At 40.3% G+C, this 13,845-nt stretch overlaps 1 protein-coding gene across 8 annotated transcripts in view; it reads right to left on the bottom strand.

Moving 5' to 3' along the window:
- Positions 1-1,875: 1,875 nt before the first annotated feature.
- MAP7D2 (MAP7 domain containing 2) overlaps positions 1,876-13,845 on the bottom strand; it is a 90,983-nt gene continuing 79,013 nt past the window's right edge. For all 8 annotated transcript variants that reach the window (XM_065858236.2, XM_065858245.2, XM_065858263.2 and 5 more), the window contains 9 exons: positions 11,136-11,368; positions 10,620-10,746; positions 9,087-9,291; positions 8,856-8,960; positions 7,564-7,617; positions 6,847-6,925; positions 5,958-6,144; positions 4,093-4,372; positions 1,876-3,498 (listed from right to left, as the gene is read on the bottom strand). In XM_065858236.2, coding sequence (XP_065714308.1) covers positions 4,123-4,372; positions 5,958-6,144; positions 6,847-6,925; positions 7,564-7,617; positions 8,856-8,960; positions 9,087-9,291; positions 10,620-10,746; positions 11,136-11,368 — 1,240 coding nt within the window. In that variant the 3' untranslated portion in view covers positions 1,876-3,498; positions 4,093-4,122. The remainder of the gene's footprint in view (positions 3,499-4,092; positions 4,373-5,957; positions 6,145-6,846; positions 6,926-7,563; positions 7,618-8,855; positions 8,961-9,086; positions 9,292-10,619; positions 10,747-11,135; positions 11,369-13,845) is intronic.

Genomic DNA, 13,845 nt, shown 5'->3' with positions numbered 1-13,845 from the left:
CTAAAGAAGGAGAAGGATCAGTGTATCCTCACGGATTCCTTTGTGTGCAGGACATGGGCCGTGGCTTCGAGCAAAGCAGCTGCAGACCTCACAGAGTAAATAGCCTTCAGCTCTTGAGTATTAAATTGTGTACATGTAAATATGGGGAAGGGACCACAGTTTAAACCTGTCCTACCAGGGTTTGCAGCCTGCCTTGCAGTGCTGAAGCCCAGAGGTGTCCTGGGACTCTGGGGCTCCCCTGACCGGCTGCAACTGATGCTGAAGGCCACCGCGATACCGCAGGCACATGGGGTTGTGCAGCAGCAGGAGCTACAATGCCACACTGCGCATGCCTGGATTACAAGTGGGGTGGTGGCAGGGGCACCCCAGCTGTCCCTGGGACTGCAGTGGGGTGGGAAGTGGGAAGAGGTGCTGCTCTCTTTGAGAGGCAGCAGAGGGAAGATTCCCTGTCCCGCCAGCTGGAGTAGCAGCCTGTGCTATTTCTGTTGCTTTCTCACACGCATAATTTGTACAATTATAAGAGAGAGGATGATTTCACCCTCTTCTCACCCTTAATCTCTAGATGAAAATGCAGCCTGGAGGTCCAGATCCGCCCCTCACTGATGCCTTTTTGTTTTGAAACAAACTTGCTGGGGAGCCTGGAGGTCTGCTCAGGGCTTTGGCTGGGGACTGAGACAAGCTTTGGGTGTCGTCTCCCAGGGCAACACCACAGAAAGTCCCAAACATAATCAGAGAGCTATAGCGTGATGCCCAATTACCTCACAGGTGCTATTTATTTATGTGTTAGAAACTTACTAATAGTTATACCAGTTATTGAAAATAAATCTGGGAAAGGACAGTAGCAGTGCCCGATTCTTCCTGGTGTGTACAATCCTGTTTGGAGGTCACTTATAAAAGCAACCTGAAAAAAAAAAAAAATCCATTCATCCATTTATAAAAATCCATTCAAGATTCACTGCTCTACTATATTTTTTTTCTCCTTACTGCTTCTTACAGCTCAATTCTCAAGTGCTTTACAGCAGAAAAGCTCTACAAGGACTTGTGTGAATCAGTAGTGATCCTTCACCACAGTTTCAAGACCACTGGCAAATTAAAAGTAAAGCTCATTGCACTGACTTGAAGCACAGCAGCAAACACTAATATTGGTATGAAGAAGTTACATCATCAAAAGCAAAAAGTAGAAGCGATTTAACCTTATTGTGCTTCCTTTAATCTTCATAAATAATTGAGTGGACAGAACACATGAATGACTGAAAGTATTAATATACTTCATAATAAAAGTAGATTCTCGCATTTTTAATTTTTGATTGAAGTTATGATTTTTTTTTTTTTTAAGTTAAAATTGTGGAACCTTTTCCCCCAGTGTTTCATTAGAGAAATAACAGCAGCTCCAGGCTGGACACTTTCTAAGCAGCAGTATGTGCATGTAGCTGGAGCAGACGTACAGCATTTATGTTACAGGTCCCCTTACAGAACAGCCTTTGCACACTCAGCAGACCAATGTCTACCAGCCATGGCTCCCACGTTTTCTCTTCCTTGTTTTCTTTGGCAAGTGATATCCCAGAGAGGAGAAGCTGGGGCTGCAAACTGGCTTGTTTACTGTCACTAGCACCGTGGCTGCCAGATTAGAAGCTCCTCACCTTAAGGCTCTTCTGTCACCAGTCTTCATGTCTTCTGTATATTTGCAAGTCCTCAGAAAGCAAATTAGTATATGGCAAAGGAAACAATGGTGAAATACTTTGAGGCTCTGACAACCACTCCTTCATTCAGTATTATACCCTCCCCTTCAGAAAACACCTCAGAAACACATTAACATACATGCATTTTTAAATTAGTCACATTTCTGCTGGGAGCAAAAGAAGGCTAAGAAGCAAGTTAGATTCATAAATGAAAATGTATTTCACCTTTATACATGCTATACATGTCATGCAAATACAGAAATCTACAGGTTGTACAATGACACCGTAATAAAATATAATGTGACATTTGTCAAACACAATGTAGCACAGCAAAACAAGCTGGTTTTGTTTGTTTATTATTTAGGAAATAGATGAAGGACTACTTTGGAAGACACAGTACCATGCTACAGCTTACTGCACAGTCAAAAGAAAGTATTTTTCTGAAGTACACTAACATAAATAGAGCTGGGTTGCTGTAGGTATGATTTCTTTATACATTGCGCATAGTGTCATCAGTTACTTTCCCACTGCTGGCTTTAAAAAGCACAAGAATGGGGCTACAACTGAGCTCAAGCTATGCTGTGAACTCCCTTTAAATGTGGAAAAAGAAGGAAAAAAAAAAAAGAAAGAAGCCACCCCCCCCACCAGGTTTTCACTTCTTTTGTGTAAGTTTCCAAAGAGAGTTGTATTTATGGTTTCTTCTTATAAGGAACTGGAGAAATGTGTCCTCAAAGCAGCACATGATTTAGCATGTTCACCAACAGAAGTTAACACTGTATGGCACATAACGAGTCTAGACATTACACATCCTCATGTGAGGTTTTCCATACAGATGCTCACAGCCTGTTAAGGGGGGCAGCAGTGCTCCCCGTGGGTGCCCTGGCCTTCGTATTTCCGCTGCAACATTGGCACTTTGTTTTGCTGAGGACTAGGATCTTGTTGCATTGAGCTTGTAGGAAGCCCAAATACTTCTCTTTCACGTGATAGAAAGCCTGCTGGTATTATTAATCAAGTGTCTGCATCTTCCATGATTAACGTGTTATCTCACCCCTGACCGCTCACTCGGATTTACTACAGCTATACTATATATATATTAAGGGATTATACTAGGCATTTTGCCAACTTCGTTTACAGGTGTTACACAAGTATGGTTTTAAACACATAACTGATAGTCGCTCCTGGACTAATTAATATTAACCAGTAAGTGCCACTAGTGACTAAAAGTGTCAACGTAACCCTAACGGGATAACTCCACAGGCAGTAAGAAGGCTCTTCGGATTCCAGCAGCTGTGTATTTTTCAAGACTCTTCAGCTATAGTTTTGAATTATACACCTGCATAAAAGTTGCCAATAACTGCTTATTAAAGACAAAAAAAAGATAGGCACAAAACTAGAGTACAGAATATTATTTCAATGCACTGTGGGCATATCTCATCATTATTTACAAGAAAAAGATGTCTAAATAGGTGTATGATAAAGTTTAAGGAAGAAACATTTGAAAATAAAACACAGGTAAAAATCACAGTGAAGTGTTGAGATGAATTTTAAATTAAAAGAAGAAATAAGTGCCTTATTAGCAGCTAAAGCTCAAATTCTAATACACACTCAGTCTTCCCTAAACCCATTGAGGCTCTAGATCACTGGCTTCTGCCAAAAGCAGCCAGTTATTCAACATATTCCCCGGGAAGACAAAGTTATATTCAGCTCTGATTATTTGAAATCCAGTGTTCAACGACTGCAGAAGCTTTTTCAAGTGACAAGCTCATATTTTACTGCCAGTAGCATCACAGGGATATATATCCTCCACAAATTGCTACCTCTGTCAATCAAAAAGAGAGAGAGAAGAATATCAAGTCAGCTATGCAACTTACATGACCTCAGTTTTGTCATTTAGAATACGCTCTTCCAAAAAAATCGACTGTGCTTTGAAACTGTCACTAAAGCCTACTATGCTTTTTTCATATTGTTTGCAGACATTCCAGGATAAGCGCTTCTACACTGTGCTGCAAGTATTTACAGCAGCAGCAAAGAATAAGCAGCAACAATAGCTACCATTTTCTAGGCTGCCCCACTTTTAACTGTTTCCTTCATGCAAATGGGCTGCAAAGACTTGAAAGAAAGGTATTGCATTAAAGAAAAAAAAGCAACTCTCGTCACTATATTCGGAATGGATCAAGGAAACGTTTTCATTTACTAGATACTTCCAGTCTCTATTATATATGCTCAGTGCACATACGATGCTGATTTACACAGAGCTGCAAATATGAAGGATTAGGATAAATTTAAACGTCTAGGGGACCAGCTTTCTACCTTTCTCCACATACGCTGTTTACAACTCTGATATTTTTTCTGGGAAACTCATAGGTAATCACAACAATTTATCATATCTAAGATGTTTATCACAATACTGTACCTTTATCTGTTCTGCTGAAAAGCAAGATTGTCAACAGATAGAATTAAGTGTATTTTCCTGTCCTGGACTGTTAAATCCCTCAATCAGGTTTTTGTTACAGTCATCTAGGCTTATGGTATCACTGGACATCTTGGAGTAGGTAGCTTGGCCTGTGAAATCCAAGAGATCTTCAAGAGCCTTGGCATTACTTGTCCCATTTTGGTCCAAAGAAACACCGGGCATGAGTTCATTCATGGGTGAATATTCGGGGATAGAGATAAGTTCTTCTTTTGAAACTGGGCTGTATAAAAGATAAAAAAAATACAACAAAAACAAAAATGCAAAATAACAAGTGTATAACTTTTCATTAAGCAACAACCAAATGAATCTTCTTGACTGTCCAAAAACTACTATTTATCTTAAGGCCAGCTGAAGCAAACCTTTACCTAGAATATGTCTCAATCCAAACAAAAAACGGTTGCCCTGTTCAGGATGGAAAGTCATATCTAATCCATATTCCTTAAAGATTAAGGTCTGTGGTAGCTGTGTGATGTCAACACATCTCTTAAAAACACATTTCTGGTAGTTCACTACCAAGTCATTATTTCAGTCCCTGCACCATTCCCTTACTTGTTTATTGCATCTTGCAAATTATTGTCCTGACCCTGCAAACATTCACCTAAAGCACTCACACTTTGCAAATTAAATAAAAAGTTGTTTCTTATGACCTTATGATGTACTTCAGACATAAAAGTCCTACAATTTAATTTAAGAAGTGCCGCAGCCTGCTGATGCTTTGCTGACACTAGTAGTAAGGCTAGTGCATTCCAGTTTGGAGAGGAAGGATTTCACAAAGATTTCTAAAACCATGAAGGGGTGGTAGGTAAGTTGAGGCCAAAACTATTGTGCAGCAAATCCCACAACACAAAACCTGGACGGTGCCAAATGACACTGATAAGAGACTGCGTTTAACACAGATCAGCAGGTTGAAAAAGGAGTTGGATAAACTCATGGGCCACAAGTCCCTCAGTGGATATTTCTAAGGGCAAGGCAGAGTTGCATCCTCTAACATCCCTAATGTAACACTGCTGTGTGGTCTTGGACTGCAGCAAGTGGTGGGCTCAGGTGCTCTCCCTACCTAGTTTTTCTTACTGATACTCTCCGAGACCAAATAATGGGCTAGATGGACATCTGGTCTGTCCCAATGGGGCATTTCTTGCATATTTATGTGGATTTACTGTAAATACTGAAATGGTGTGAGAGGTTAAGTTGGCTTGCTGATTAAGGAAGCACTGTATAAACATTCCATGTTCGAGATTCAGACCTAGCTTTCTCATAGCAGCCTTAAATTATCAACTTCCTTCTTTCTTGCAGGCCTTTTCATCAAAATCCAACAGTAATTAATATACACACAGTTATTTACTCATTTCCATATATTTTTTTTCCAGTTAAGTACTTAAAATTCTAAGTTAATGATATTCTTTATTCTGCTTATATGGAGGGAGAAAAGCTCATGTATCATAGCTAGGCAGTCTTGGCACAAATAAAATAAAGGTGACATCTGACAATATCTACAGTAGCTACTTTCACAGAACAACCTGAAAGGTTTGGGCAAACTTGTATGGAATCCATAAGTAAGGGCTACAGAAGGATTTCAGAGCCCCCCTCCCCTTGCCAAATATGTGAGAGCGAGATGGGGTCCTGTTGCCTCATGTCTGAAACAAACAGTTTGCATCTTGACAGGAGTGGAGTAAGAAGACATCTGACTGCCCCGTTGTGGGGTAGGTGAGAAGTAAAGCAGTGAAGTGTTAACAAATAAACAGAAAACTCTTGAGTGTGTCTCACATATGACTTCTACGGTTTCTCTTGGCAGATACGATCTGTACCTCACATCCATGGACTGAACCTCATCTGCTGAATCTTCCATGCTGTTAGATTTCCCATCAACAGCTTCCAGCTGAATGAGTCCTGGAACTGGCTTTAGTCCATTAGCAACTACACCTTGGGAAGGGATTACAGAGGCAGCACTTTCTAAGCTTTTATTTTTCAGGCAGGTTGCCAGTCCATTGATCTCTACAAAAGGAGGTTAGAAATTACGACAGTAGCAACTTCTTTATTTAAATAGTTTTTAAAAAAATTACAAATGCTTTTAAATTACAGATTGAATAGAAAGGAAGACTGACAATGCAGTAGGACTCAGTTTCATCTATGACTCATCATACTATACTGTCAATCTCTTTGCCACTCTAAAATTGCTTATTAGGCTACATCTTTTAAATTTGAGGAAATGGGAAGAGAATATATTATCTTTTATTTCATGTACTGAAAGCTTTAGCCTGGGAAGTAAACAAAATATAGATAAATGCTAGATATGTATGTTTTCTTTAATAATTCTTTAAATACATATGCTTTGTCAAGTCAAATTAAATGTAAGATTTAGAGCAATGTTATAAAAACCTTGCAAGTTTGGTTGCGTGCAAAAAATTTTCTGGCTACAAAATTCAAAGGTAGACTGCAGCAACCAAACCTATTGGCAGATTGGAACTTCTCATTTACAGAAATGCTATGTCAGGTACCAAATGGAGGGGAAACTTTATTCTGCTTACGTGGCAAAATAAAGCTGAGTCTCCAGTTTCTAACATTTGTCACTGATGCAAATTTAGCTGTTCTTTTTGAGATGAAAGCAAAGAACTTGTGATAATACACAGTGCTCTGAGATTACAAAACTCTGAAAAGAACGGTGAAAACAGGTCAGTAAAACATGGCAATTTTTACCTGTCTGGTTGAGAACAAGGGCCTTTGGTTGTTTTTCCACATTCAAAGTTGATGGTACCTCCAGTTTTGGCTCTTCTTTCTGTAAACAAGTAATGAATCAACCGTACTAGACAAAGGACTGTTAACATCATGGCACTGATGGGACTCGAAACTTGTAAGACTGCCCAGGGCCACAGGGTGGTCAAAGGTCATCAACAGCAAGAGAGGATTTTGTTTTCCCTTTTTATTTAGGCATAGGATTTACTTTATTTTACTTCAAAAGAAAACATTCTCTGAAAGTAACTGAAGAAACAGTTTCCTTAGCAGAAAATTTAGAAGTGGGAACTTGACTCTCTGTCACTTCCTAGCGGGACACAACTGCCTTGTTCTCAATCCTACATTCCCGGCAGGCTTAATACGGAAAGCTCAGTAACTAATTCACTGGTATAAAGCAGGAGAAGATACATCACAGCAGCAAACATTACAGCTCCAGCATCCAGGAACGGGCTCTTGTCACCTTGCTAGATAGGGAGGAAGGTAAGTTGCATAAAGGTGCATCTCTGTAGCAGTGGCACAATAACTGTGACACAGCAACAGTCATTCTCAGTTTGAAATGCAACTAAAATTTAGGTGTAGAGAGTACTTAGGTATACCTAACAGGGAGTTACTCTAGAATTTAATTTTCCTACATGGGTAACAAAACAAAACCACGCCCTGCAACCACACACTGTTTCATACCTTTATTTCTGGTGTTTCACTCCTCCTTGTTCTCTTCATTATTTCATCTATTCTCTAGAAATCAAAATAAATTGGAGGATGAGAAGGCAGACAGAATATTTAATACAAGATACCGATAAAGGAGAAAAAAGACAGAAAGAAAAACTTCTATCTACTATCATGACCTCATCCCTGCCTGTCTTGAAAAATGGAGAATCAGAAAAATGAAGAAAACAAAAGACAGAAACCACCCTGGAGCTGGCTTTCCCATATCAGATCTCACAGAACATGGCTTTCTCAGTAGATGCAATTTAGAGACAACCATTTTAATACCAGGTGTTTGCAGTTATGAGTTGTGCTCAGCTCTGGAACGATGTTTATTTAAAACCAACAGCTATTATTTTCATCTAGTTGCTTTTCCAGTTATTTCCATATAGTTCCTTTAAAAATAGTTAGGCTTTTTGGAAAGGAAGAGTAAATAAAATGAAGTTATTCTTGCTGGAAATATGTAAGGCAATACTCTAAAATACTTCTTCTTCTTCTTTGTTAATTTAAAAAAAAATCTCTCAACAATCCTTTTGTCTTTGCACTACTGTGAAAGGAAACTATTTCAGATTTAAAGACACTTTGGTTTCATATTCTAATCTGCAATATGCCTCCAGCTCAGTTGTAAACAGTTAAAAATAACATACTGGAACAACATATATGGAAAGACGACCTTTTATAACCAGAGAGAGGTTCTGCAGCTCTGCTGCTGTTCTCTCTTTCCTGCCAGAGAGCTGTAGATAAAGCTACTAAGATATGCAGCTCCAGCCATTCCCTTGTGTGGCAGTGGCCAGACAGCCCTGCTGCCTCTGCGTGACACAGCCAGAGACAAGCCAGGTGGGAGAAAACCTGTTTGCTAATCACATTCACTTTCTCAATTAAAGACATGGGGCTTCTGTTGAGTAAGTTTTAAAACAAAGTCACTCATGTTTCTGAATAGTCGGTGATGTCCTGGGTTGGGCAGCAATCGATGTTTGCCTTGGCTTGCCACTCCCTGCTGTCTCAGGCATTTAACTCTGTGGGTAGAGGCTAATTCTGTGTTTGTTCAGTGCCTTGCAGAAGGTCACTTGCCTTCAGCAATTCCACTTTGTTATAAATCTTGATGTCCGCACTCCCCTAGCATGCAAGTAGCAAATACTAAAGTTAGGCATAAATATCAATCTGTAAGCTCCCCCGATTATTACTTCTACATACTACTAGGTAATGTCTGGGTTATGTATTTAAGCAAGAAATGTAACAATTATCTTAAATGAGACGCAAATACCTACCTTCTTCCGCTCCAGTCTTTCTTGCTCTATTTGCTGCATGATTTGTTCCCTTTCAAGACGAAGTTGTTCAGCTGCCTCACGGGCTTTGATTTCGGCTTCTTCTCTCTAATTAAAATTTGTAAAATACGATAAGGACATTATTTATTTCAGGTAGATTACCAGATGCTATAAAGTATTTATTTATATGTATATATGTACATAAAGTTTCCCATTTGTGTTTTGAGATGGTACCTGTTTCTCAAGTTTCGCTTGGAGCTCTTTTTCTTGCTTTTCTTTTAGCATTTGTTCTTCCTCAGCTCTTCGCCTGGCTTCTTCTTCTGCCTTTTTCCTAGCTGCTGCTTCTTCACGTTTTCTTTCCTCTTCCTTCTTACGAGCCTCCTCCTCTAGACGAAGTCTTTCTTCTTCTGCCTTTCTTTTTTGTTCTTCTCTTTCAAGCCTGCAAAAAATACAACAGTATGTTTAAAAGGTTTCACCTTTAGCATGAATGCAATGGAATGCATGGCATGCAATCAGCACTATCTGATAATATACGCATCAGTGCACAATTTTGTAAAAAAAGCCAAGATATGGCAAAGAGGTTGAGCACATGCTCAGAATTCAGGTTGCTACCAAACTTTTATTCCAATCTTATTTTCACCACCTAAAATATTTCATAGAAGTTTTAATTTCTCTTGAAAAAACATGTGTGATCAAAGAAAAAATTTCCATTCTAGCTTCAATTACAGCTTCAGTAATAAAAGTAAGTTTTCGTAATAAAAACACTCCTCTTTCCCTCTACTTCACATCCAGAATGCTGGTATCTGTTAACAACCAATAATTTTTTCCTTCATTTCAGCTGAAGACAAACAGATTAGATGAGTAGCTGCAAACGAAGTCCACAAAACACAATCATATACTAGAAAGAGTGGGTCTAAATTCCACCCATGTTGTTTCCGTGGGCCACCCAGGGACATCATGCTCCCTTGTGAGCACTTTCAAGAGCTGCTTTGACAACTGGTCATTCTTATCTTGCATATCAGGGATTCAGGAAATAGCTCCATTAGGCCAAACTGGCAAGTGCTGTTGATTTCCACCCCACCCTCCTGCCATATTTTCAATAAGAACAGCCAAATCTGAATTTAGATATGCAGAGTTAGTGATTTAATATTATGGGCTTCAAGGAAAGGCATGATTTATTGACATTTGCAACCAGCATCCAATGCGGAAAACAACCTAAAAACTTGCTTTCGGAACAGAGCCATAATTTCATTGCTTAGACACAGCAAGACTCATTGTGCCCACCCTCTTAAAGGGCTTGACCACCTGGAACAGAGCTGTCCCAGAGATTAACTTCACTTTAATCTGCTGAATGACACAAGTCTTGCCATTGAAGGCATACAGTACTACTGCAAGACTGTTTCTTCTACACGAACTAGCTCATTTAAAACTGCCTCAAATGTTTTTTTTTTTTTTTTTTTTTTTAACAACGTAGTATAGTTCAGGTTATGTCCACACTGCAGTGTCCAGTACACTGCAGTGTGGACATATCTGAAGTATATGGATAAGTAATGGTTTATTCTGTCTTCTTAAAGAGGACAAATTATTATTTTCTAACTTCACTAGTCATAAAGACTGCAAAAGACACTAATGAATTATAAGTTTGAGTTTAAAGAAATTCACACATGTAAGCTCCCACCTTGATACCAAAACTGCTGCAGTTTCAAGCATCTTCAAAGATACTGGTTAAATTATTAGCTAATAACTTTCACAAATCAATAGAGATACCTCTCCCGTTCTTCTCTTTCCTGCCTTTCCCTTTCTTCTTGTTCTTTTTGCAGGCGGGCCTGTCGTCTTTTTTCAGCTAGAATTTTTGAAGCTTCTTCTGCATCAGTTGTTCCTGCTGTGATCTTCCCTGGGAGAAGAGAACCAAGGGTGGAAAGTCAAGCAGGGAACAAAAAATAGTGCCCAACACTTCCACACTAGCACAGAGACGGAAATGGGCCTGGTTTGTGCTGCTATAACACCTTTGTTTTTCAAAAGCATATCTCACCGTTTTCAGCAGATAAAATATGGGATAGGTAAGGGCATCCCTGGATTTCAGCATTTTCCCATCCTCATTAACATGTTTTTCATACATGGGTAAGCCTCCCAAAAACTCTACATTTATTGGTTCCAGCATGCACCCTTACACATTCTCATAAGCCTATGACTGAGCAGGTTCATGAAAAGAACAGGTCATCACTGTTTAAAAGCCTCAGGGACTCATGATATCTTGCAATATCTTCTTCCAGTAAGACTCACCTTCATTATTCTCAGTCTTCCCTGCAGAAGGCACGTGCTTCTCAGAAGCCACCTGGCCTGCCTCATCAGTGCGAGCTCCTGGGGACTTCTGATGACTGACGTTTTCTTTCTCCTTGTCTGCTTTCTTTTTAGGAGTTTCCTGATTGAGATTAGAAGTGGCACGATGCTTCACAGGAGAAGCTGGATATTGTTTGGCATTTTTAGGAGACTGAGGATAAGTCTTTGCAACTGCCCTGGATGAGGGAAAACAAAAAAAAAATAATCAAAACAGGCCATATATTACACAGTCTGGAACCAAACTCCATCTTCACATGTATTGTTCTTCTTTCTTGGCTCTGGTTACACAGGAATATCAGCTGTTTTACACAATACTGCATAGAAAACACCTGGATGCAAGCAATCAGATCCTGAAATGCAGGGAACAGGCAGGCAAGTGCAAATGATTACAGAAAATTCTAATTTAAAAACACTAATAATATTGTCCAAGTTGTAGGCAAGAGATATGAGATCATGGACTACCTAAACCAATTATTTTAGCAATGGACATTTCAAATAAATTTTGTCAACAATATTGTATTCAAGAGTCCTTCTCAACATTTCAAGCAAAGCTATGGCTGCTTTCTGTCTGCAGAAATTATGATGAGTTGCAGTGTGCTTCTTTCATCTGACTACCTCCTTGTCAAACACGGTCTTTTTCTAATAATATCTGATTTTCCAAAATTGCACCCAATGCTACTATAATATAAAGGTAAAGCTGAGTACTACAAAGAGACAGAACTGACCAAACACTGTACAGTCAGCTCTGCTGTTTCAGTTAGTGCTTTAAAATTAACACCAACACAACAGATTCAAGGTTTAAACCTCAGCCCCTGCAACCTTTTACACAGCTGTTGTGGTGGGTTGACCCTGTCTGAACACCAGGTTTCCACCAAAGCTGCTTTATCACTCCTCTTCCTCAGCTGGACAAGGGAGAGAAAAATACAAGAAAAAGCTCATGGGTCAAGTTAAGGACAGGGAGAGATCATTCACCAATGAGCATCATAGGCACACCAGACTTAACTGGGGAAAAAATTAGTTTATTACAAATCAAATCAGAGTCAGATAATTAGAAATAAAGCCAAATCTTAAACACACTTTCTTCCCAACCCTGCCTTCTTTTCAGGCTCAGTTTTACTCCAAATTTTCTCTACATCATTCCCCTGAATGGCACAGGGAGACAGGGAATGCAGGTTGTGGTCAGTTCATCACACGTTGTCTCTGCTGCTCCTTCCTCATCAGGGGCAGGACTCCAAACACTCATCCCCTGCTCCAGTGTGGGGTCCCTCCCACAGGAGACAGTCCTTCATGAACTTCTCCAATGTGAGTCCCTCCCATGGGCTGTGGTTCTTCACAAACTGCTCCAGTGTGCGCCCCTTACATGGGGTGCAGTCCTTCAGGAACAGATTGCTCCAGTGTGGGTCCCCCACGGGGTCACAAGTCCTGACAGCAAACGTGCTCCAGCCTGGGCTTCTCTCTCCATGGGGTCACAGTTCCTGCCCGGAACCTGCTCCAGCATGAGCTTCCCATGAGGCCACAACCTCCTTCAGGTGTCTACCTGCTGTGATGTGGGGTCCTCCACAGGCTGTAGGTGGAGATCTGCTCCAGCAGGAACCTCCATGGGCTGCAGGGGGACAGCCGGCCTCACCATGGTCTGCACCATGGGCTGTAGGAGAATCTCTGCTCTGGCACCTGCAGCACCTCCTGCCCTCCTTCACTGACCTTGGTGTCTGCGGAATTGTTTCTCTCACGCATTCTCACTCCTCTCTCCCACCTGCAGTAGATGTTGCGCAGCAACTTTTTCAGCTTCTTACCCATGTTATCCCAGAGGTGCTACCACTGTCACTGATGGGCTCGGCCTTGGCCGGTGACGGATCCATCTTTGAGCTGTCTGCTCTATTGGGCATGAGGGAAGCTTCTAGTGGCTTCTCACAGAAACCAACCCTGTAGCCCCCCTGCCACCAAACCCTGCCATGCAAATGCTACAGAGCAGCACTTGTGGTGATGGCAACGTGCAGCAGCAATGCAGCCGACCACTTGTTTGGCTGTTGCATACTTCCGGTGAAATGATAACCTTGAAGTCAGTTCTGTGGAAGTGGAAGGGTAAAGATACTTGATATTCACTGAAAATCGGTGCACAATAAAGAGAACAGATTACCAGGAAACATAAAACTACACACAAACACCATTCATTATTTATGTAACACCAGTAACTAGCACTAAATACTTGTAACATTAAGAAAGGCTGGGCTGTGTGACTAAGTAGGATGGAAGAGATTACAATCCTAAAGTAATGTTTTATGGGAGTACCATTAGAATAAATAATCCTACATTAAGTTGAACATTATACACATAGTTTTAACCTTCTGTATTATGGATAAGCTATTATGATATAAATGTATTATCCATTATCACTTGTTTAATCTACACAATGTAGAGATTCATATACTGTAACATATTTTCTGGACTATACACTCATTCTGGGAGACCACAAGCATGAAAAACGTGGACAATGGCTGAAAATTAGTGGACCAGAGTGGCAAGTTTTGTATAGATAACTATAGTATTGTGTGGCCACAGACTATTATAAATGGAACAACATTTGCATTACAGAGCACACAATAAAAATTAAATCTCTTTCAACACCCCCCTCCCACCCCCAAGCAAAAAATTT

Source organism: Patagioenas fasciata, chromosome 1 (assembly GCF_037038585.1).
Source record: "Patagioenas fasciata isolate bPatFas1 chromosome 1, bPatFas1.hap1, whole genome shotgun sequence".
In the NCBI taxonomy this organism is placed as follows: Eukaryota; Metazoa; Chordata; class Aves; order Columbiformes; family Columbidae; genus Patagioenas; species Patagioenas fasciata.
Note: the sequence above shows the minus strand (reverse complement) of the source record. Positions and strands in the feature narration are given on the sequence as shown.